Genomic DNA, 25,406 nt, shown 5'->3' with positions numbered 1-25,406 from the left:
TTTGAGGCCTAGGAATTTACTTTTCTGATAAGGAATGGGACTTATCCTAGGAGGAACTTCTTGGCCCCTCAGTCACTCTTTGGCTAAGCATACATGAACACACTGTTTTATGCTATTCCTACACTCTCTAAAAATTGACTCATTTCTTTGTGGGGAAAGAAGGTTACTAGTGACTCTTACTGGAAAGTTGAATTAGTGTTTCTTCTTTTTCAAACAAAAAATAAAATTATTTTTCAATTCCTTGAGCTTCAGAAAAAAAGGGTTTTAAGGGCAAAAAAAAAAAAAAAATCCAGCCTAAAGATTTCAAACGCTATCACTATTTTTCTTAGTTATAGCTCCATYCCTTTCTAGCAACTCAAGGCAAGCAGAAGTGAGGAAAACTGCTGCTGTATGAAACTTGTACAATTTTTTTTTTAAATCTAATTACTGTGGGGAAAACAAATATCAGCTTTATTCACACCATTTCTTGGCTCAGAAGCTTTGGCCATATTCGCCAAATTGTGGTTTTGTAGTTGCTGGCCTGAGTCTCATTTAACATGAGGCCTCCTTACACTGCTCTTGTTTTTTAAAGGAACATAAAGTAGCTAAAAATGTCCTGTGCCACATTATTGTAAAGAATTCTYAGTGTAAATGAGAATCTCAAATCTGTATGTTTTTCATGTGAATACTGGTTGTGGTCAGAACTAAATTTTGAAATTTGGAGTGTCAAACATTGTGAGGGGTGATTTTGTGCCAAAACAGACTTATTTGGGGTAAAAGAGGCCTCTTACAGTATAGAATGTTCTTAATTAGGCGCAAGAAATAACTCATGGCTATGGAACCTTTCAACTAAATTGAAATAAATTGTAAAAACATCAAGTTATTCAGTTTTCAGAAGTTCTGACAATTATTTGCCATGTCCCTACTCCAATGGCTTTGCCCTTATTAGTTGTCAAAGAAGAAGTAATGAATTCTCATATTATGACATCCAAAGCCTCAAATGAAATTAGTTTCATTGTCCTGGGGACAAAACGGAAAAGTGACACTCCCTTACCCAGAGGTTTCTTAGTTTAAAGCCAAAAGTAAGTGAAGAATTGGGAAAGTAGATGCAGCATACAAGCAAAAGAAGGTCATAAAGAACTAGTCCGACTGTGCAAGTTATTGGGAGTGTGGGATTCTTATCAAACCTTTTCTTACTTTTTCCTTTCTCTCAGAAATGAAACAAGTCTTGCTGTTGAAGAGATTGTGTTCAATGCATCCTTTTATCAAGAGCTGGATGTCTGTAATAGTAAAAGTTTGAGAAAAGAATACTATATGTGGTATATGGATTCAGTAATGACCTTTGCCCTAAACCAGAAAATATAAGAAACTGGAATAGCAGACTGTTTTAGTTCAGCAGCTTTCATGTTGGCATTGGTTCAGTGGTGTCCCTATTGTCGCTATTCTTTTTATTATTATTATTTTCTACCCTTTTTTATTATTTTTTTCTGCCCTCCTTTGGCTCCCTGTAAGTCCCGAATTGATGGCAGCTGTTTGAGCCAAACTCAAGATGTGTTGCATCACATCAGAGTTTAAAGGCTCAAAGGTAAGGGCGAACTGTTCTGTAGTATTCCTTCAGCAGTTCCATCTGTTCAGCTAAGGTCAATCACTAGCATCATGAAGCCCTTCAGAGAAAGATGATATTCTTTAATGAGGGCTAGGAAACTGAATTTTGATTGCACAATAACTTATTAGTTCTTTGTAATTAGTTCTTTGTAACTTATTAGTACTGATCAACTTACAGCRCTGATCAGTACAAAAAGCCAAAAACTTAATTCTTGAAGGTAGTAGGGTGGACTTCCTTGGAGCTAGAGCCCACAGAAGCCTGTTCCAGGATTTCCAGGCCCTCTGTTTGACAACAGAGATCTTCAATGCTTTAAAAACAAGTGTAGCAGCTAGTGCACATGCATCTGCCATAGTACCTGCAGGAGTCRGATCCTGGCTGCAAATGTGGCAGGGGCATTGCAAGAAAGGACTGACTTCTATGCTACTGCTCAGAACAGCTAAGGTAGCCCTGTGAGGTCCCCCAGCTGTGTTGAAGACCCACAGCTTCTCTGAGAGGTTTGTTAGGACTAGGACATTTTGGTACCACCTTTTTGTTTGTTTGTTTGTTTCACCAGGTTAGCTTTCCCTGGCAGGCAAAAAACTTACTGAAAAATTTAATACCAACTCACATGGTCTTACTGCAAWGAGTGATCATAGTCTTCTCATTAAATGGCCTCTTTTAAGGGAAGTTGCTTTGTTTCATAGCAGGTAGCTTTTATATGACATATTTTTACTTTGCCTCTTTAGTATTTCCCACACTCAAAACAAAATATAAAGTTATTTAAACAGTTATTCAYTTTACAGGATGGACTGCTACCAGATTTTAGTTTTCTGCACGAGAATATTTTGGAGCATTCCATTTCCTCACCTGGCATTGTAGGGATGCCATTACATCTATGCGCAGTATTTTTTCAATGTTCTTTTGGGCATGAGGGGAGGTCAATAGATGTCTCCCTCCCAGAGGAGGAGAACTTGTCTCTCTCCTGTCAAAGCCAAAGATTTCTCTTCACAGTTGGTGACAACAGGTTCCATTCTTGCATAGCTCCTGGGGACTCCCTGCTACCCTGGGAGGGAAATTTTTTATATTTTTTATATTTTTTTTTATATTTTTTATATCTCATTTTTATAACTTTTTTTTTTTTAATCTCATTTGGGAGAGAGACTTGTCTTACTGGTTGTCTTCTCATTTTCTACAGTATTCTCCACTCACTATCATTAGTCAATATCTCAATTTGAGATTCATGAAAATGTAGATAATTATGAGATCTCTTATATCTGAAAATAAAATATCTATAAATGTGTTTATTCCATAAAGAAAATTTCAAAAAGCTAGGAGATCTCTGGCTCCAGAAATTCTCAGGTAATTCCTCGCTGGAATGGCAAATGACATTTTTTTTAGCCTATTTGTTTTTTCCTTCCCTGTTTCTCCTCTTCTCCTTCTTGTGATCAGAAGTAGCAATATAAACTAGAAGCTGCTCTTAAAAAGGTTTTGAACTGTGTGCACCCTACAGATGAATAAACACATTACCTTCCGAACCCTGGGATCTCTTTTCCAAAGGAAACAGGAAAAGGGGGAGCGTGGAGTCCCTAGCAAAATACCAGTGTGCAAAAAAAAAAAAANAAAAAAAAAAAAAAAAAAAAAAAAAAAAAAAAAAAAAAAAAAAAAGGCCTGCTTGAAAATTTTCAGCTTTCCCATCAGAAGACCTTTTTTGCAGGGGGAGGAGGAGTAGAGGGGAAGGGTGTGAGGAGAGGGGGAAGGTGGGTGCTGGGAGAGGGAAGGAAAATACAGTGAATGCTCCTGTAACCTTTGCTCTGTTGATACTAGGCAAGACTGCGCTGTTAATGAGTGATTGTTAACAGATGGCTGTTGAGCAACTTAGTCAGAAGCAGAAGATGTTATTWGGTTGTAGTGCTGCAAGGGTTAGGGTGCAAGGGTGAGGTAAGGGGATATTTAGTCTTTTCAYGAAGACTGAACTGTCAGAGATTTATGATATTCAGTTAGGCTTTTGGAAGTGAAGGCTGGAGAAAGACTTGTTTTCTATGTACTGATAGTAGAAAGGCCATTTGGTGCTGAAGGCTCTGACAATTATTTTTCCAGTCTAGCTGCAGCCCTTGGCCATTAAGACTTGAAAGAAGGAAATGTAGGTCTTTAACTCATCAGACCTCATGTCTCAAACTTGGAAAGGCATGAGCTCTTCCTACTGCTCAGAAGGATCCAATTGAGAGAGAGCTTTAGCTGTGGATCTGAAATTTATGGGAGAAATCCTTACTATTTATTCTCTGTGGCACACTAAATTCTTATTAATTGGTTCACCAGTTTAATTGCCATACCAATTAAATGTGTATGCAAGGGGGCAAGAATCTCTTTCAAACACGTGTGTGTGTCCAGGTGTGTTTCTTGCACTTTCCTGGTCTTGTATGTACTTTGAACAGCATGTCTAGTATAACAGTGTACATCTTTTCCTTACCAGTTTTTATTGGCTTTGAATTTTAAGGCAATCTGAAGAGGACTAATCACATCTCATTTAGTCTGTCAGATTGGGTGCTTGATCCTCCCAACAACATTATATCTGCTCAGCATTTCTCATACTGTGCAGTAGCTTGATGTCATACTTAGTTCTCTTCTGGGCCTTRTTAGTTATAACTATATATATATATAAGTTATAACTATATACAGGTATTGTCCTGGTGACCAAGAAGGCCAACGGGATCCTGGAGTGCATTAAGAAGAGTGTCTCCAGCAGGTCGAGAGAGGTGATAGTCCCCCTATACACAGCCCTGGGGAGGCCACATCTGGAGTACTGTGTCCAGTTCTGGGCTCCCCAGGACAAGAGGGATGTGGAGCTGCTGGAGAGAGTCCAGCGCAGGGCTACCAGGATGATCAGGGGCCTGGAACATCTGCCCTATGAGCAAAGGCTGAGAGAGCTGGGCCTGTTCAGCCTGGAGAAGAGAAGGCTGAGGGGGGACCTGATCAGTGTCTATAGATACCTCAAGGGAGGCAGTGAGGAGGAGGGGCCGGCCTCTTTTCAGTGGTAGCCAGCAACAGGACTAGAGGAAACGGCCACAAGCTGAGGCACCAAAAGTTCCACAGGAGCTTAAGGAAACACTTCTTGACAGTGAGGGTGACAGAGCCCTGGAACAGGCTGCCCAGAGAGGTTGTGGAGTCTCCTTCTTTGGCGATCTTTAAAAGCCGCTTGGATGCAGCCCTGTGCCACGTGCTCTAGGTGACCCTGCGTGAGCAGGGGGGTTGGACTAGATGACCTCTGAGGTCCCTTCCAACCTTAAGCATTCTATGATTCTATGATTCTATGATTCTATGAATGTGTAAAATGGTTCTGGTCCTTATACAGGGAAGGGGAATCCCATTCATACACATTGCTAGCAGGTCTTGACCTTTAATAGAAAGTTGTATATGACCTCCTGCAATCATGTGCTAGATTATTTAATATCTTTCTTGTATATCATCTTTCTAATGTATAGAGGCATACATATAAACATTTATGACTAAAATACATATATTTGCTGCTAAATGTGTGTTTATATTGAGCTATATGTTTATAAAATTTAAAGGCTAATTTCATTATTTGTTCTGTCACTCTTATTTATTCATATTTCTTTTTTGGGGGCACATAGGACTATATGACAAATGTTCTTACACCTCCCGTGACCGAGGATGGGTCCTGGGGATTAACACCGTCAGTGACCAGGGGAATAGAGACCCTCGCTACTTCTTCTCCCTGAAGACGGATCGTGCTCGCAAAGTTACCACCATTGCAGCACATCGCAGCTACCTCCCGAACCAATGGGTGCATCTAGCTGCCACGTATGATGGGCACCTGATGAAACTCTATGTCAATGGTGCCCAGGTGGCAACAAGTGGAGACCAAGTGGGCAGCATCTTCAGTCTTCTGACCTTGAAGTGCAAGGTGCTCATGGTTGGAGGAAATGCCCTGAACCAGAACTATCGGGGTTACATAGAGCACTTCAGCCTCTGGAGGACAGCCCGGTCTCAGAAGGAGATCTTRCTGGACATGGGCCAGGCAATTCACAGACAAGACATGCCTCTACCTCAGCTAGTTCTTCAAGACAGTTTACTGAATGTGAAAAACACCTGGTCTCCCATGAAGGATGGCAGCAGTCCTCAGAGCAAGTTCAGCTATCATCATGGTTATTTGCTGGATACCAGCTTAGACCCTCCTCTCTGTGGACAGACAGTCTGTGACAACATGGATGTAATTGGTAGCTACAACAAGCTCCCAAGCTTCCGCCGCAACAAGATCGTTCGGTACCGTGTGGTAAATCTATATGATGATAAGCACCAGAACCCCACTGTCAGCCAGCAGCAGATTGAGTTCCAGCATCAGCACTTAAATGAGGCTTTCAGCCGCTACAACATCACCTGGGAATTAGAGGTGCTGGAGGTGAAGAACTCTTCCCTTCGTCACCGACTCATCTTGGCTAACTGCGACATCAGCAAGATTGGAGACGAGAACTGTGATCCTGAGTGCAACCACACCTTGACCGGGTACGACGGAGGGGACTGCCGACACGTGCGCCATGCACTTTTCAACAAAAAGAAGCAGAATGGGGTGTGTGACATGGATTGTAATTATGAGAGGTACAACTTTGATGGTGGGGAATGCTGTAACCCAGAGATAACAGAAGTCACGAAGACATGCTTTGACCCATATTCTCCGTACAGGTAGGTAATTTTTTTTCAGTGCACAAGGCCTTTATGATCATATTAATGAATATCTGTCTGGATATTTACCAGACTTTTCAGTCCTTTTGTCAGTAGAATTGTGGGCTTTGGAGTTTTTTTTTTGTTTGTTTGTTTGTTTATTTTCTTAATAATTGCCTCACATTGTGACTATTTTAAGGCAATCTCGGAAATGGTCTTAACAGTGACTTACAATTGWATCTGCATTCCTCATCTACGCTAAAGCAGGTCACTGTCAAAAAGAGAAATGGCTAACTGGGAGACTCATTAGCTGTTGGTTATTAGCAATATGTTGTAGCATTGTTAAATTATTTTAATCATAGACTCTTAGGAGTGGAGACTCGATGTCATAGAAAGATCATGTTTAGTGAAGGAAGAGCCTCTCAGGCATGGAACATAAACACTCTTAGATAGACAAATTTGGTAGGGCATTTTTGAAGATAGATAGGTTACTGCATATCCTTAACACTATATTAGTGTAGCTCATCCAAGATGTAGTCTCTAAACATGTGGAAGACAAGAAGGTGCTCAGGAGTAGTTAGCATGGATTCATCAAGGGGAAATCATGATTAAACAATCTGATAGCCTTCTATGATGGAATGACTAGCAGGGTAGATGAKGGGAGAGCAGTGGATGTCATCTATTTGGACTTCAGCAAAGCTTTTGACACCATCAAAAGCMGCATCCTCATGGGCAAGCTCTGAAAGTCTGGGTTAGATGAGTGGAYGGTGAGGTGGATTAAGAGCTGGATGGATAATGGAGCTTGGTGATCAGTTGTGAAGAGTCTAATTGGAGGCCTGTAGTTAGTGGTGACCCCCAAGGGTCAGTCCTCAGTCCAGTCTTATTCAATTTATTCATCAGTGACATGGATGAATGGACAGAGTGCCTCCTCAACAAGTTTGCTGATGATACCAAACTGGGAGGAGTAGCTGATGCCCCAGAGGGCTGCACTGCCATCCAGAGGAACCTGGACAGAGCAGACAACTGGACGATGAGAAACCTCATGAAGTTCAACAAGGGCAAGGTCCTGTACTTGGGGAGGAATAACCCCAGGCAWCGATAGAGGCTGGGGACTGACCTTCTGCAGAGCAGCTCTGCAGAAAAGGGCCTGGGCATCATGATGGATGACAAGTTGACCATGAAGCAGCAGTGTGCCCTTGTGGCCAAGAAAGCCAGTGGGATCCTGGGGTACGTTAAGAAGAGCGTCTCCAGCAGGTTGAGGGAGGGGATCCTCCCCTACTACTCRGCCCTCGTGAGGCCACATCTGGAGTATTGTGTGCAGTTCCGGACTCCCCAGTAAAGAGGAATGTGGAGCTGCTGGAAACAGTCCAGCGCAGGGCTGCAAGGGTGATCAGGGGCCTGGAACATCTGCCCTATGAGGAAAGGCTGAGGCCTGTTCAGCCTCAAGAACAGAAGGCTGAGAGGGGATCTAATCAGTGTTTATCAATACCTCAAAGGAGGGAGTGCGGAGAACAGGGCCAGCCTTTTTTCTGTGGTGGCCACCAATAGGATTAGAGGAAATGGCCATGAACTAAATCATCAAAAGTTCCACAGGAACTTAAGGAAAAATTTGATGATCTCTAGAGGTCCCTTCCAACCGTAAGAATTCTATGATTCCTTAACCACTTCTTTGGAGGACTACTGAGTTCACTGGTAACAGAAGAGAGGTGAGTACCACAGTCCTTTTGAGTGTTGTTGCAGACAGGTATCTGACCTCTTTTGTGTCTGCTTTTATGCATATGAAAATGAGAGTAATGGTACTGCAATCGTTGATGAAAGGACCACTTTCTGAGAGCTGACATGAGTTAGTAAAATGCTGCCATTCCTTAAATTGTTGTAATTTGAAGGAAGATGTCTCTGAATAAATTAATTCACTACCACATAGCTACAATTACTTCATCTTGCTGTTGGTTATTTCCAGTGAACAGTTACTATGTTTAACCAAAAATACATCCTGTGGATGAATTGGTGAACATGGACTGATATAAACGCACATAGTGTGCAAGTAAACGTGCAGATGAAACTCTGTTGTCCTTACCTTCCATTATAGTTTTGTGGGGCAGTTAATGGAATAATGGGGGGAAGCCAGCTGGTGGTCAGAACACTCAGTGTTGTCAACACAAAAGGTCAGTTTAGGTAGGAAAGCACGAGCTATTCTGGAGTCCCCTTCATTATATCAATCCAGGCTATATTTGTAAATATCTTATTAGAAAGGAGTTTTTAAACAATATTATCAGCTCAACCGAAGCTTAACATACACATAATTAAGCTTTGAAGAAATACTGTGCATCCTTAAAAAAAAAAAAAAAAAAAAAAAAAAAATACTTTGCTGCATTTGAAATATAGTAATAATTCCCTATAGCTCAGCTTGATTGCAGCTAGTTACCATTGAACAATGCTCAAATTAGGAAATTGTTCAAATATTAATTATTGAAAATATAGAAAGCACCAATTTTTTAGTACTGTTCGACTGGAGAGAAACATAACTATTGAAATATCCTCAAAGGAATAATGGAAATTGGATTTTTAGCMCTGTAGTTCTGATAACTCAAGGTGAGAGTTATAACACAGCTACAAAAATTTTTAGAAAATTACATTACTTTTAATTTTTTGGTAGTCTTTTATCACTTATACTGTGGCCAGCGTAATAGTCATATAAAATGAAACAAGAAAATACTTTAAAATTTGGTTGACAGATTGAAGATTGTACCTTAATGTTATTCTGACACAGAGAGCTGTTTGTATTCCAATGAAGTGTTTTTAAAAGTACAGGATGTATTTGCACAAGTCCAAGCAAGAAATTGTTTTCCAAAATGTGAAGTTACCTTAACATAACATACCTACTTTTCAGGTGCAGGTGGATGCTTTTTTAGGGGACAGCCTCTTTGCTGAATTTGTCTGGAGCATTTGCATCTCATGTCAGTGAGCTCACAAATTCTCTGTGTGCTCCTTTTGTCTGAGAAATATCTCCTTCTGATTGATATTCAAGTCAGCAACTGTGCAGAGATTGTTATTGAACATTGGTAATATAACCAAGAAGAGCAGTAAAAGATATTCACTCTCTGTGGAGCTTGTATTCACTGGGTGTTGTCCTTAGGCTGAGCTTGTGGTCTCCACTGTGATAAATGTTCACACTTAGTATGGCAAAATGTAGCAGTTATGCCTGTAGAATTCCTTGATCAGTGAGCTTAAAAGGCTGACCTTTGCTTTGAATATTTAGGCTAACTGTGCAGGTTTAGGGTAGTGGCTTTGGCAGGAAGGCCTTCATTGTCTAAAAGGGTGAAGATTCAAACCTTATTCTTGACTTTAGCATTGCCCTCAACACCATCCCCAAGAGAGATTCTTTTGCCGATTGGTGACTCAATCAAAAGCTGTGACTCAGTTGGCACTATCTGTGCTCGTTTTGCATCACCAGCCCCTTTTATCATCACTTTCATTGGCAGAGTCCTCAGTCACCTCTGATGCAGGCCTTGTACCACATCAATGAAGGCATCTCTTCAGTTCACATCTAATTCCAGGTATTTCCTCTGTCAAAGTTCAGTCTAATAATAGGAGAAGAAAGGGAAAAGAACTTTAATTCTTGATTAAGTAAGTTCAATCACAGATGTAATGGCAGTGCAACAATATCATGACACCTTCAGTTTGCATTGTAAGTTCCTTGTGATCCCTTTACCATCTTGGACAAAATGGTCATGTAGTCTAGAGATGTGTTTCAGATATCATAGAATCATAGAATGCTTAAGGTTGGAAGGGACCTCAGAGGTCATCTAGTCYAACMCCCCTGYWCACGCAGGGTCACCYAGAGCAYGTGGCACAGGGCTGCATCCAAGTGGGTTTTAAAGATTTCCAGAGAAGGAGACTTCACAACCTCTCTGGGCAGCCTGTTCCAGTGCTCTGTCACYCTCACTGTTAAGAAATTGTTCTTTAAGTTCCTGTGGAACTTTTGGTGCCTCAGCTTGTGGCCGTTTCCTCCTATCGCTGGCCACCACAGAAAAGCGGCTGGCCCATACTCCCTCCCTCCCTTGAGSTATTTATAGAAACTGATCAGATCCTGTCTCAGCCTTCTCTTCTTCTAGTTGAAAAGGCCCAGCTCTCTCAGAGTTTCCTCATAGGGCAGATGTTCTAGGTCCCGATCATCTTCGTAGCCCTGCGCTGGACTCTCTCCAGCAGCTCCACATCCCTCTTGTACTGGGGAGCCCAGAACTGGACACAGTACTCCAGATGTGACCTTACGAGGGCTATGAATAGGGGGATGATCACCTCCTTTGAGCTGCTGGAGACGCTCTTCTTAATGCACCCCAGGATCCCATTGGCCTTCTTAACCACGAGGGCACACTGCTGCCTCATGGTCAACTTGTTGTACCCATGACACCCAGGTCCCTCTTTGTGGGGCGGCTCTCCAGCAGGTCCACCCCTAATCTGTACTGGTATCCGGRGTTATTCCTCCCCAAGTGCAGGACCCTGCACTTGCCCTTGTTGAACTTCATGAGKTTTCTTACCACCCAGTTGTCCAGTCTGTCCAGGTCTGTCTGGATGGCAACACAGCCCTCGGGGCTATCAGCTATTCCTCCCAGTTTCATATCATATCAGTACACCAGTATCCTGGTGCAATTCTTGTGTACTTAGATTCCAGAATTAGATTTTTTTGTTTTGTTTTGTTTTCCTCCCTTGCCTTTCCTTTTGGCACCTCTACAAAAATAAATTGMTCCAAAGAGCTGAGGTTCTATGTTGTCCATACCTGCTACTAGACAGTTATCAAGCGATGTTCAGTGATATGAGTACCGTGACACATCAGTAAAGTTTGCCACAGCAGCAGTGYGAAAGGACACATAGATGGTTGGAGACTCTGCTCTGGGAGCTGCTGAACAGAAGAGCTGTAAACATTTTGGTACCAACAAGATCATCTCTCCTCTCTTTTTTAATAGCCTACAGGAAAAAAAAAAAAAAAAAGGACTGGTAATGATTATCCGCACAGCAGGCTTTATCCAAGAACATCTGCCTAACTTCTTTTTATTAATTTCATGAGAATAGTGCAGAAAGTATTTAGTTCCAGAACAAGATTTGCAAATATTGTTCCACTTTTCTTTATTTCTGCATTTCTGGGAAAATGAGAACATTTAAAGATTATGCAGCCTGCCCCTATACAAAAGGAAGGAGAAAAGAAGGACACACTTGTTAGAAGTGCTTGGCGTATTGCTGGTTACAAAATAAGGAAGGCTTTGGGCTTATGACACCTACTTTGGCTGCCTTTCAGAAAGCTTAAAGTAAACATCAAGAAACCATAGGAAATCATGTTCTGCATGTGCCATTTCATGTGGCAAATTGTTGTGCCATATGATGGTTAGTAAAGACATTCTTCTCTGTAATATCAAGTTTGCACATCAGACCACCACAGGATTGCATGGATAGATAAGAAAGATCTGATGCTTTCTTAGGAAAATACTGATGAAATTCCTGAAAGATTAGAAGTTACTGGAGTGTCTTCAAACAACCTCAATTCATACAATTTACTGAATGCAAGCTGGAAATCCCTCCGGGAATAACTGACTCTGAGGACAGACTTTCTCAATATCCATGTGTGCCCTGTAGGCTCCAGCACACTTTTCCTTCTGYCTAAGCAAGAGGCAAGGATGGGATGTGCAAGCTCCAGAGTCTATTCATGCCATGTGCCTGCACACTCAGCTTGACATTGAAGCAAAAAGTTGAAGTACAGTATTCCTGCTGATCCCACTCTTTTCTGTGGCTCCTTCCATCGCTTGTATTGTAAAGTTTTGTGAAGTGTGATATTGCATCCATTTGCTATCCATTGCTTTACTAAAGATYAAGTGCATTGACATGTTCAAATCGTACATAAAATAGACTCTGATATATGTCTGAGAAATCTGTAGACACTTTTGTGAAGATTTTCAATAGCAATGCATATGGCAGAGTGTACCATGCTATACCATGTAGGCCACACCACTAGCACTAAGAGCAAGGAGGCTCTGGTTAATCCACATCCTCCATCATCCACATGCAGATAACTGAAGAGTGGCTATTTCAGGACTCCTCCTCCGAGCTACAGATGAATCAGCCTCTTAACTCTCTTTCTTTCTTCCTCTCTCTCTCTCTCTTTCTCAATAGAAGCCTTTTCACAAGGTTTCCTTGCTAAGTGCCGACAATTTATTCCAGAGGTGGGAGGCATAAATGTTGTCCTTTTCTAACCTTTTCTAGAGGTTATAAGAGTGAAAAGAAACACTACTTGATTCCCAACAAAGGAGTTAGTTTCCACCTAATCCTAAACACTGAAGGAAACAGGACAAAATTGTCAACGATCTTCAATTCAGGAAGCTTGAGGACTTAATCCTCTGAACTGAAGAGACTATTGTGCAGCTCTTGACATCAAGGACTCCTGCATTTACACAGGTATCAAGCCAGGCATACAGCAAATATCTAAAGTTTTGTCTAGAGATTCAATGTTTAATGTCCAATTCTTTGTTTAGCAGCTTCTCTAAGACTGTTTATAAGGTGGAATAGTGGCACTCACAAGGCCAGAATTGCTGTAGCTTGGTGATTGGCACCCAAAAGCTAAGTCCTAACAGGAAATCCTCTCTTTTCTCTGTTTATTCCATCCTCTGTTCCAGATGTCAGGGATGTTAATCAGCTAGGAAGAGTTACATCTGTTCCCTTGCTAACAACTGACATTTATAAGTCTAGTATTGAATTCTGATATAGACTGAAGTTCTAAAGAAGCTATTTCTGTGCATACGATTGCACACCCTAGAAACAGTAGGAGTTTGCTAGATGTAGCTTGACCCACAGTCACCTTTTCCAACATTTTTCTTTTATTTTTAAGAAACACGTTTTCCCCCAGATTCATAGAACTCCTGGCTTTTTTTTTCGTGGATATTATCCATCATGTAAAAAGATCACTGTCTGGTCAAACTGCRGGATGCTTGGAATGAAGACAACCTATAAAATCTGGGAAGTAAACTACCCAAGATGATTAAGAATCCWTGTGGTAGACAGTAGATTAAAGCTTTAATGCACCCTCTCGCAGTAACACARCCCCATTTGGCTCCCGTTGTGTAACCCCACATCGAGGCTTTGCAAGCTGAGAAGTTGCAAACTCAGTGAGACCCAAGTTTGCTTCTTGCTGCTGTGGAATAAGGAGCCTGTCAGGCCTGGCTGCCCTGCAAGCACGGATGCTATCCAACAACTCTATTACTAGATGCTGTTTGTTCAAACAAGATGGAGTCCCTATCATGTCCTGAAAAGCAGCAGTATATATTAACCTGATTTATTCTCTTTGTTGATGATCTCTCATTATGCTATCTCATGCACAGACACACAGTTTGAGCTTATCTAAAATGTGGATATGAACTATGGAGTTCAGAGTAATCAGCATGTTTTTCTCCTAGATACATGGGGGTAAAACCTCTCCTCAACAGTGRATGTGAGGAATTGTGTTTTTAATTAGCAGCAACTGGAGCATTCTGCAAATTCAGGAGGTTGCRCCTTTCACACACAGAGAGATGTAAAGATATTTCTGTGCCAAGCTTAACCAGGTGCATTACTTCATACATTTGCATTTCCCATCCTATCTTTTACAGTCCTTGGAGGAAATATGGACCAGGCACCTCCACCACATTTTCTTTACACTATCCACAAGCATGATGACCACTTTGTCCATTTTACTTAGATAATTGCACTACTRCTTTTGTTTTTGTTTTTGTTTTCCTAAAGATCTCTTCACTATTTGCTGTTAGTGGAAATATACAGAAATCTTTAAGGAAGAAAGGCTGCTGACTTGTGTAATGTCCTGGGGGACTTTGCTCTATGCAGTCACACTTCAAACCCTCAGCATTTCTGATGCTTTCGCATAGTGGTTTCGCAGGGTTAAGGAGAGGAGGTGAGAAGGATGAGGTGAATTTTCTTTATATAGTCTCAGCTGTAAATGTTGATGTGAGCAGAGGCATGAATACTGGTCCAGCAAATGTGGTTTTGCCTAGTAGCTGTGAACTTTGTGCCACGGGGAGAAACTCCGCACAAAATTGTGATTAGTCAAAAAAAACCCAAAAACCCAGATTCTACAAGCAATCAGTCTTTCTGAGTAGTAAAATACTTTTTATGTTACAGAAGGATTGCTTACACCTGCAATAGATATAGCAGGAAGATTGAGAAATCTTCCCAATTGTGAACAGTTCTGAACAGCGCATTCTGAACAGTTGACAGATGACTATGACAGTGCTCTGATTCCTGGAGTAGCAATGTCTTTAATGTAGCTGTGATAGCTGAAACTCGGATCTACTGCAGGTTTCTGGATATAGGTGATGTCTTACGTCAACTAATAATATTAGGATAAAAAAGAGAATTACCCAAAGAAGCATTTATGTATCTGAAATCTTGTCCTTTCTTTTCCCCCAAATTTATCACTTGATCCAAAATGTATGATTTCTCCCAGTGAGCCACTGCTTGTGATTTTTGTGGACTTTTTTGGCCCGGTTTCAGAGGTGTGAGAAGAGKTAAGTGTGGGGCAGGGGACTTGAGTCTGTGTATATAAATTCAATAGCTAGAACTTAGTGAGGAGCACATTAATTAAGTGGAGAGGTGAGAGAAAAATAGGAAAGTCTTGGAAAACAGTAAAGGGGAATGCAGAGGCAGGGCTGTAGTAAGCAATACTAAGTACAGTTTGTGTTATCCGCCTTTGTCTGAACTTCTTTGGCATCATTTCCTGATACGTTAGGTCGTTGGTTGYCTCTTTGGTTGCCTGCCAGAAGGAAGGTGCTGTTCCTTCTTTCCCCATTGCTGTTGTGCAATGTACTGTCTCTCACTTTTGCACAGTTTGGTGCTAAAGAAAAACCAATAAGGGAATGTYTCTTCCTTTTCAACTTTCGTGAAACGAATGAACTATTACTCACACACAGCACCAGGACAGCATGGAGTTGTCCTGTCACTTTTGGGTCTATCCTTTGCTAAAGTATGTTTGTGCACACTGATGGCTGAGGCCAGTTTTAAAGCACATGTGTAATATTCCACTGTGCTATGGATCAAGAATATCCACTGAATTCATCCTATACAATCTTGAAAGTTTCTCTCTGTATGTATCAAAAGGATGAAGGTTGYAGGTGAGCAGAAGGGTTGCAGATATTTGCTGGCTGTAATTTCTTTAGAGCTATCACAAAAGGCAGTGATGCATGGCCTCGTGACAGATCTTTTAGGATTATTATGAGGTACTGTGAAACCACTTCAATATTTACTGAATATTATGAGTTTTCATAAAAGCTGTGTTGTAGAAAAGCATGATATTGATAGCAGCAGTCATTTTTCATTGACTAGCATCAGATTCACTGGGAAGTAAGATGAATATCTCCCCATTCCACAATCTTATAGGATGTTTAGACTAGGAATATAAATGGCTATTGTCAATAAAAAAGTCCTTGTTTGCTCAGTTGCAGTATTGGCTGAAGCATGCATAACATACAGTGGACGAAGATTAGGAGTATTTGAAATCCTGTCATTCAATTTTGTTCTGTGTAGATTTACAGCTTTGGAGTTTCTCAGGTAAACTCAACTGAAACTACCAATTTTAGCATCCCAAATTAAGATRAACTTGCACAAAGTATTTTCAGATTCATTAATATTGGATGGGTTGCTCCACCATCCGTGTGTTTGTTCTCACCTTCCAGAAATATCCAGGGAAAACTTCACTGAGGAAACTTTCTGGAGTACTTAAATGGTTGGAGTACGAAAATCTAATAAACCTGTAAAAAGCCAGGAAATTTAGAGTAAACGCTGAAACTCCATACCTAGGTGCACCCTACTGGGTCTTTGTATTTCAGAACATGTTATGTTTGTTCATTGAAATACCTCTAGTATGGGGTTCTTTAGGGTGGAGTTTCACCTTTAACTCTAAATTTCCTGGCATAAGTGAGTTTGAAGAACATACTTAACTTCTCCCTTGTGCTGTTTTTCATTTTTAATTTCCTTTTTCTTTTAAAGAGGGACCCTGCTAGAGAGACCCCTGCTAGAAAGGATCCCACTGAAATCAAGATCAGAGTTTCTGGCCTAATTTGATCTTTCTGAAATTCTTCAGGAGAATTAGGTTCAATATTTTTTTCTGTTGCTGTTTTAAAGTCCCTTGTGGCTGATCCACCTGAGTGAAAGATAGATTCTATGTGTTGCAGACTAGTTATTTTAGAAGGTACACAGATGATTTTAAAAAGCATATAACAAAACCTGGAAATATGGACAACTTACATAAATTCTATCTGAAGATCTACTCATGGCCATTGGTATGTGTGAGCTGTTTGTTGTTAAATGTGTTTTTTCTTTTCATTCATTGCTCCCAGAAGAAATCCACATTTGTTGTTTATGCTTGTGGGATAAGACTGGTGATAGAACAATTGTGGAAACAACAGAAGTTTGGAATGAATGTACTGACAATCACAGAATCACAGAATATTCAAGGTTGCAAGGGACCTCCAGAGATCATCTAATCCAACCCTCTGCTCCAGCAGGCACACCTAGAGCMTGTGGCACAGGGTGGCATCCAGGCGGGTTTTGAAGACCTCCAGAGAAGGAGACTCCTCAACCTCCCTGGGCAGCCTGCTCCACTGCTCTGTCACCCTCACAGTGAATAACTTCCTCCTCACCTGGAGATGGAACTTCCTGTGTTTCAGCTTATGCCCRTTTCCCCTTGTCCTATTGCTGGCCACCACTGAGAAGAGCTTGTCCCCTTCTTCCCTGCATTGTCCCTTCATGAACTTATACATGTTAATCATATCCCCTCTCAGCCTTCCCTTCTCCAGAGTAAACAGAGAAAACAAACACTTGCAATGATTTTAAAAGTAACTTTTTCCCTAGATATTGAAAGGGTTTTCCATCATTAATTTATGTGAGGGCAACTGGAGCAGAGGGATCTTGAATTAAAAGGCTTTGGAGAATAAAATTATTTGTGTTACCTCAAAATGCATCCTTAGAGCTATACTGACATTCTCATATGGAAGAATTTTTGCTTTTCATGCTATGTCCTTGTAGTAACAATTCATAGAGGACTTCAGTCGAAAGCTTGGCACTTGGCTTTGCTAGCACAGGACTCTGTTGGCTTTTCAAATCACTTATATCAGTCTTATAGGGAGAATTTACATTAGTGAAACATCCCCAGGGAAATTTGGAAAGTGGTGAAGTTATGTGACTATTGACTTTGTAACTGCCTGTAGTTTCAGACCAGGTGTGTTCTAAGTGTTGAGAGCAGGGGCCTTATTTCCAGTGGACTAAAGACTTCTGTACCATTTGCTTTTAGACSCTCAGTGCTGTGACACTGCTTGGACATTGGGTGGCAGTTCCACCCAATGGAAGTTCCACCCAATGGTGGAAGTTGAGGTACTCTGGGTGCAACGGGGCAGTTACCCACGTATGATGGGAAATTCCCTGCATCCTCTGCAGAGCTGAGTACTTTTCATTTAGATGGATAAAATCCCTTGCTGGGAGAAAATATGCCTTTCCTTTCACCCTTTCCAGTATACTCTACTCAACATCCTTGTGTGTGTTTGCAGCCTTGACTTGTAAGAGGAACTGCAGCTGGTTGGTTTGAATTTCACCAGAGTTAGCGAGGGTGCTGGTGAAAGCACAGGAAGAGCAGAAATGCTTTAATCAGTTAAATCAATCAGGCAGAAAAGTAGCGTAGTCCTTAAAATTTACCCTGCGACTCTTCACAAGAGCAGTGATGAAGTCTCTGTTCCATTTGTCTAAGCACAAGAGTTTATTGGGATTTGGCTAAAGGATGGAGAGAGGAAAACAGGGTGGAGGGGACTGCTAAGTTTAAAACAAGAAAATGTCAGTGAGAAAATGGAAATACCCTGATGTTTCTTCAGCCTATGCTGAAGTCGGTCTCCCTCTCTTGCAGGCAATGAGGTCCTTTTCCGTTAACTTGACTATGGCCTTATTTAATCAGTTTGCTCTGACCTGGAGCCAAGAAACAGCTTTGCTGTGTGATGCTGAGCCCTGTGTGCGTTCAGGCAGCCACAGCTGTTCCCTAGCAAGGGTTGGCTTTTGACTACTGAGGTATTTTTTTATAGCCACAGAGGGCAACTATTAATAGATGAGTTTTACCAAAACACGGAACTGCGCAGCATGGTGTGGAGGGGAAGAGGGAAACCTGTGTGACTTATGCCAGGAAAATTCCATGTCAAGAAAGACACAATAAAAAGAATGTGCCAAGAAGGGGATTTAATCTATTTCTTGGTTCTTGCCAGCATTTCTTCTCCATTAATGATTTYCCCCATCACATGAAGGATGTTGTTCAATTATTTCCTCAACCTTAGGCAGCACAAATAAGGATAAAAATGAGAAACATAGAAAGAAAATATTAGCATTTCTGAGATTTGATTAGACTTGTGAAAGAAATACCAAAAGGAAGCACAGGCATTCGTGACCCTTAAGACTTTTCAGTTTGATTAGACCCAGGATTAGGGGAAATTGTGAAGAATTCCACACKGTGTGATAGGAACTAGCAGATCAGGAGTTTGCCTCTTTGCTTATTGATTCATTTCTAATTTCCATGATACAATATAAGCCTTGTGCCCTTGTCAGACTTGCAAATTATATTTGTATCCAAGAAGACAAGTGAGGAAGCATTGAGCAGAAAGAAATGAGGTTGTCGATTTAAGCTGCTTTCGCAATCTGAAGTCAGAGATTGATTTAAAAAGCAAAATAAAATCCAGGAGATATCAATTAATAGACCTATTACTGTAATCATCTGCATAACTTTTGTGCACTTTCCAAAGGGAGAAATGGAAATTATATGCTTGAGGCAATACCCACTGGCTTTAAATTGGAGATTGCATTTAAATCCCTTTTACCCTTTTAAAAGCTTTTTCTTAACTTATTTTGTGTTTGACTTATTTATTTGCTTTGTTTAATTAACAATGAGACAAGGAGAGATTAACTGGTGAAAAAATGTAAGTAAATAAAGAAATATGATACACTCATTTAGAGAGTATGGGTAGACCTCAGAAAGGCCAAAACGTAGTTTGTTTCAACTGAGCATCCCAGAGTTTGGAAACATTTTCAAACTCAGTTGCTTTGGTTTGCAAAGTTGGTTAGGAACACTTGCAAAATAATRTTTTTCTGTCATTTTCTGATCTTTGTGAGTTTTGAAGGTGTTATATTACTTCTTTTTACTTAAGACTGCTTTCAGTCTCGGTAAGCACCAGACAAATGGTGAGAAATGTATGAACACCTGAGAAATATTAAGAATGAAGTCTTTATGAAAATAAAGTTATTTTGTAAGAAATATGAGAATATGTTTGGGCTTAGCATTATGGATTAAAGGTTGGTTTTTTTTTTTTTTTTTTTGGTATAGCTTGCTCGTCAAGGACTAATTCTTTGAGTTGCTGATTCCTTCAAAAGTGTGTATTTGCAGCTCTCCTTTGCTATAAGCACTTACAAATAAGTACTGACTGTTTGTAGTTGTTGCTTGGATGCTTAGGGGAACAGTCATGCCATTGACTCTCGGCAGGTACAGACCCCCAGCACAGGTGTGAATGAAGAATTAAATCTARAAGTCCTTAATATGGAGAGGTAGGTACTTCCACTATGCTGAAGAGCACCTCAGGTTAGAGGCTGAAAATAGGTTTGTAACGTTCTGCACACTTTACATCAGGCTTCCCCATCAGACTGCATTCCTTAAAAGTTATTCAATCATTTCTATTTTTATAGAGAGAATATTCCGAATGTACATTATGGTTTCCTCCTGGACACTTCCAAGAAAAAGGATGTTATAAATTACTCATCCTAAGCTCTTTGAAGTCTGTAGRAAGTTTGAACTCCCAAAGACATTGGTCTTTGGCTTGGATCTTTGTATCCAGAGTGAGATAGAGAGGCTTCCTGAGACAGAAATGGAATAACTAGGCTCCTACAGAAGAACATTGCTGTTACAGAACAGAGTAAGTGGAAGAAATGTTTTGGGTAAGGATTGATGGCAGCAGTTCAGAGCATTATTAACATTACTTCCCTTTTGCCTCCAGCCCTTTTACCACTGTTGCATCAGTGCCAAACATCAGAGCTCACTCACTTATTCTTCTAGAATTGATCAGTCGTGATAAACTTCCAAATACAGAGTAAAATACTTCTGTCAGACATGCCAAGGTGTTTCTCCCACTTTGCCTGAGGATATCTGTGCCATTTTATTCTGTCCTTGCACTGAGCTGGATTCAGATAACAGCCAAGAGTTCCCAGCTTCCTTCTCCTTTACTTAGAAATCCTGTAAGAATTTTACTTTGGTACACAGATTTATTCATATGTTTTTACTTTAAAATGGTTTGTTTTGTTTTAAAAAACAGGCTCAACCCTTTTATTATTTTTGACTTAATCAGATACAAAGCTGTCTTTCATCACAGAATGATACCTGAAGCACTTCCAGTTTAGATCTAGAAAACCACCAGAGAGAGTACAAAAGGTAGTTCTAGAATGTCGTCTCCTGCACTGCCTCTCCCCTCAGTATAGCAATGCAGGCTTTTACAAAGTTCTTGAGATATACTTGGCTTCACATCAGTGGAGGTGTAAAGGTGAGGGAATTCATACTGGGTACTCCTTCTCTTTACTGGGGAGACACAACGCATTTCCTTTCAACGTATGTTTTAGAAAATTGAGTTTGTATAATTAGGGTCTCTATGGGTGAATTGGTAAACAAAAATGACAACTTGTAATTTTGGATGGATCTTTTCTGAAGCTAGATTTGTGCTCTTCAAGTTAAGTCCTGTAGAAAAGTAAGAGGGGCAGGTTTTAATGACATACAAAAGTTTCTGTAATAAACCAGAGTGAAAGTTGATACATGATTGAGGTATTCAAGTGTTGGAGTAAATTTCACAGGGAAGGCAAAAGTGAAACTTCATAGACTGCCTACCTTAAGGCAGATCAAGAAATCCGTCATGGAGGAAAATAAAGAGTTTTCCCCTTTTTATGTTAGTATTCAACAAAAGAGAACAGAGCATTATGTAGCACTTTGCTAGGGGTCTGTGTTTGATTTGAGTAGATSCGCAGGTGCCAGAACAATCATGTCTGAAGGCCAAATATATGAGTGTGATTTCCTATAGTTTACTGTTACATGTTGGATCAGTACTGCACCTTTTATAGGCTTCCAGTCCAATTTGGTAGGGTTTTGGGAAATGTATCCTTCAGGGAATGTTTACAATCAGTCTTATGTTTTGGACTGATAATGCCTGCTCTCTGATATGTGTTAGCAGATCCATATGTGAAGCAAGACAAATGTCCTTCCATCTGCCTAGTACCTCGGCATCTGAGATGTCAGCTGCCCACTGTTTATTTAAGAGATCTCTTATGCTTGATGTGCTTTTCTGTTCAAGAAGTTTCAGCTCTTCAAAGCATGTATGTGGAATGCTATTTGCTTTATCTTGTATCCCTGCAGAAGATCCAGCTCCTGTATGGGGAAAATCCGAAACAGGGAGTAGATTCTGGGTGCTTGGAAAAGGCACATTTGCATCTTTTCTCCTGTGTTTGTCTTAAGCTTGAAAGATAGAAATGAGGGTTGGGATTTTCATGCTAGGGAGTTGCTTATGTTAGCAATGTCTGTYACTAGCCAGTGCTGCCACCACGTTTCCTCTCTCACTTGACAAAGTCCTAAATCCTCTCTCCCATTCTTTCGTTTCCTTTCTTTTTTATCTTCGTACTGGACAAGAAGAAGAATTAAAAAAAAAATTGGATTTAGAAAAGACATCATCCACAGCATTTTCTTTCAGCAACTCTGAGCTATTTCCATTGCAGGCGTGCTGGTGTTTCTGTCAGATCACCTGGCAATTTACTATGGATTCTGGGAACTTCAAAACTGAAATGTTGTCATGTAAATTTTTTCTTTCAATGCTGTTTTCTGTTTCCTTGCAATCTCTTTACTACTGGGAAATAGTAGCCAGCCTTCGTAGGTGTCATAATATTTGCTGTCTCGGAGGTTTCCATCACAAGACTGTGTTCTTTGCAGTTTCACTTATCTTGCCCTTTCATGCATACGATGAAAGAAGAAATTTTAACCAAACTCACTTGAATTAGGTTTTCATTTCTTTCTTAGGAAAACTAGGATTAGCCTAACTGTAAACTACTGTTAATCTGTCCACTGCAGGAAGACCAACATTAAGCACAACACTGCCAGGAGGTTAAGAAATGCGATTTGGAAGTTCATGAGTTGTAAAAACAAAAACAGAAAAGAAGCGGCATCTCTAAAGCAGTAGTGATGTTTTGCAAGATGCATATTTGAGACGGTTATTTTGGCCCATCAACTACAGAAGTATCTGTAATAAGCATGCTAGGTCCTTTGTGGTTATATTTGTTTTATATATATATATATATATATATATATATTTTACTGCTGTGGGCCTGATTCCAAGTCACTCATTGTTCCAATAGCAATGTATATTTCTCTCTGTGGCATGAGGTTTATGTGCAGGGAGGATTAGTGTCAAAAAATGAGATGAAAGGAACAAAGATTTTGATCTTGTTCCTTTTTTTTCATCCTGCATTTTTTCTCTGTGTACTAATTAGGGGAGATGTTAAAGGAGATAGCTAAATGTCCTAAAACTTGAAAATTCCACCTACAAAGCCTAGTAGGGAGAATGCAGCAAGTCACCCTTTGGAATAAGCTAGGACTAATTGCAGTCCAACCGACAGATGCTGTGAGCACCTCACGATCGTGATGCTCCCTGGCCTGAATTTTGTCCTCAAAATCCCAAATGTTCTTGTGGCAGGTGATGCACTGGAGTGCTAGGCAGAGTCCTGGCCTATTTCACCTGCTCATGATTCRTTACTGCAAGGGCCCCTGGCATAGGCAGACAAATCTGAGCCTGGCACAGAGCAGGATCCGTGCAGTAGGGCAAGCCTATGTTTTAGGTGTRCTGGAGAGCAGAGGGAAGATGACGTATTTCCTGAGCTCTGAAAGCAGCAAACCTGTCTCCAGACCTGACACCCAAGGGTCCTGCCAGGAAGACACTTGTTTACTAGGTCAATAAATTGGAGAGAGTAGAGTCTTGAAAATATGGATCACAGAACCCATGAGGATGAGGAAGAGATAGATACAAATGGAGTTTAATATTAATAATGAGACTTATTAGACAAATTTATTTTAGATTTGTACTGAGATCCTCCTATATTTGAAGAAAATTCTGTGCCAAAGACTCAAGCTTCCTCTTCATCTGTAACTTCCAGTCTGACTAACAGAGTCACTACCTAACTTGACTTGGATCATGGCAGTCATGACAGACTGCATTCCTGGTGCTTTTCATAAAAAATCAGATTTGTTCTGGTGACTGAAACCGAAATGTCCTTTGCTTGAACTATTGTGCAGTGTGCTACACACGTATCAGTTGGTTGTTCTTGGAAGTTCTTTGGGATGAGAGGTGGTATGTAACTGCCAAATATTATTAGAATGGTGGCTGCTCACTCATTGAAAGCAGAGCCCTGATTCCGTAAGAAAATCTTTTTATGAGCTAAATGTGCCTGCTGTTTCTTCAGAAATGGTGAAGCTGAGGGAATCACAGAGGATCGGCATATTGTAGGGAACTCGTACTTTCCATCTCTTGACCTTAGACCTTCAGGACATCCTGGAGATTGTAAACTACAATGGGAAGACTGTAAAATAAAAGTAAGACTGCAGAAAACCTGGAGGATCAATATCACAAGCTACCACTTATTTAAAAGAAAGATGATCCATATTATCACAGAACATAGGCTCGGGAGATGTAGCTTCTAATCCTAGCTGTCRTACTGAATGATTACATTACTTTGTACAAATTATTGCACTTCTGTACCTCTGTTTTCCCATTTGTCTGACAAGGAAAATGATTCCATTTGCCTATTTCATGGCTTCTTTAGTCGTGATAAAATTTCTTGAGGGGAGGCCCAGTGCATGGTCTCTTGTCTCGCTACAATATCACTTAAGCCCTTGGACAGGATTCTGAGCAGTGCATGGGCCTTGTGTCAGGGCTCTGACCAGAGTGGAATTTCTCTTCTCATGTTTAGGAAGCGTTTTGAGGCCCAGAGGGGAAGCGCTGTGGAAGTGCCAAGCAGTATAACCGGTAGTTAAAATAGCCTAAAATGTATATACCTTCCTATATTGTTTTAAATTCTCAAGTATGTGAATGAGGTTTGCTACAGCCAAAAAGGTTTCGGAAAAGCAGTCAAGGAAGCCTCTTTAAGCAGAACTTGTTCCTGAAAATATTCTTATGACACTTCTTTATCATTTGACTTTTCTCCTTGTTACAATGGTTCAGCCTGTAGAGTCTGGAAAAACATAAGGGTAACCAGGGCAGAGGGAATATCAGATGGAGATGAAGGATGGATAAGAGAGAAATTACAGTACATTTCTCATGGGTCATTTGGCTTTAGTCTTGAAAAGGAGAGAGAAAAAAATCCCAAAGTAGCAAAAGAAAGGAAAAGAGATGATCAAAACAAATAAAAGTGACAGTGTAGCTAATTTCGAAGGTCAGCAAAATATGCATCTACACATCATAATGCTTTACTACTTTAAAAGTATTCTTCTTGAAATTTGCTATATTTTAATTCTACTCACTGTCTCAGAAGTTAAAATTGATCATGGTTTGCTATGCCAAGGCTTATTCTTCACGTTCTTGTCCTTGAAAGTTAAGCAGGTGTGATTTCTTTTCCTAGGTCTGTGCAGTTCATTAGCTTAATTACTTTTTATCATTGTGCAAAAGAAATGGGGGCTTTCAATTCTCAGTACCAGAGTGAAGTCTAATATTGCCTCGCTCATGGATGTAAGCACCTTAAAGGGAGAAGACTCTGCAGTCACGTATTTAGGATCTGTAGCACACCTGTATGTGTCGTCTACCTGTTGGCAGTAGAGCTGTGGTGGAGAAAGGAAGAGAGGGTGTGAATTTTGTGTGCACCAACAACTACCCCAAATTTTTGCCCAGAGTTCAAACAGAATATGCTTGACATTTGAAATTTTTTTGCATCATCTTTTTCCCCATTCTTTTTCTCTGAGCCTCCATACTTCTTATTCTGGCCAGAACCAGCAGCAAAAGTGCTGGGGGGGAAAAAAAATCTGTTTTCACTGTATTTCTGAATCTTAGCCCAGGTTTGTGAAGGATTTGGCAAGGATTTACAAACCTTTGAG

General features: G+C 40.5%; 1 protein-coding gene across 1 annotated transcript in view; it reads left to right on the top strand.

The window, feature by feature from the left end:
- Positions 1 to 25,406, top strand: part of PAPPA (pappalysin 1) — a 180,274-nt gene that overhangs the window by 21,577 nt on the left and 133,291 nt on the right. The window contains exon 2 of the mRNA XM_026049405.1: positions 5,197 to 6,265. Within this exon, the coding sequence (XP_025905190.1) occupies positions 5,197 to 6,265 (1,069 nt within the window). The remainder of the gene's footprint in view (positions 1 to 5,196; positions 6,266 to 25,406) is intronic.

The sequence above is a fragment of the Nothoprocta perdicaria genome, unplaced genomic scaffold (assembly GCF_003342845.1).
Source record: "Nothoprocta perdicaria isolate Ctin4 unplaced genomic scaffold, notPer1 scaffold_6, whole genome shotgun sequence".
In the NCBI taxonomy this organism is placed as follows: domain Eukaryota; kingdom Metazoa; phylum Chordata; class Aves; order Tinamiformes; family Tinamidae; genus Nothoprocta; species Nothoprocta perdicaria.
This window is presented reverse-complemented; position numbering and strand designations above follow the sequence as displayed.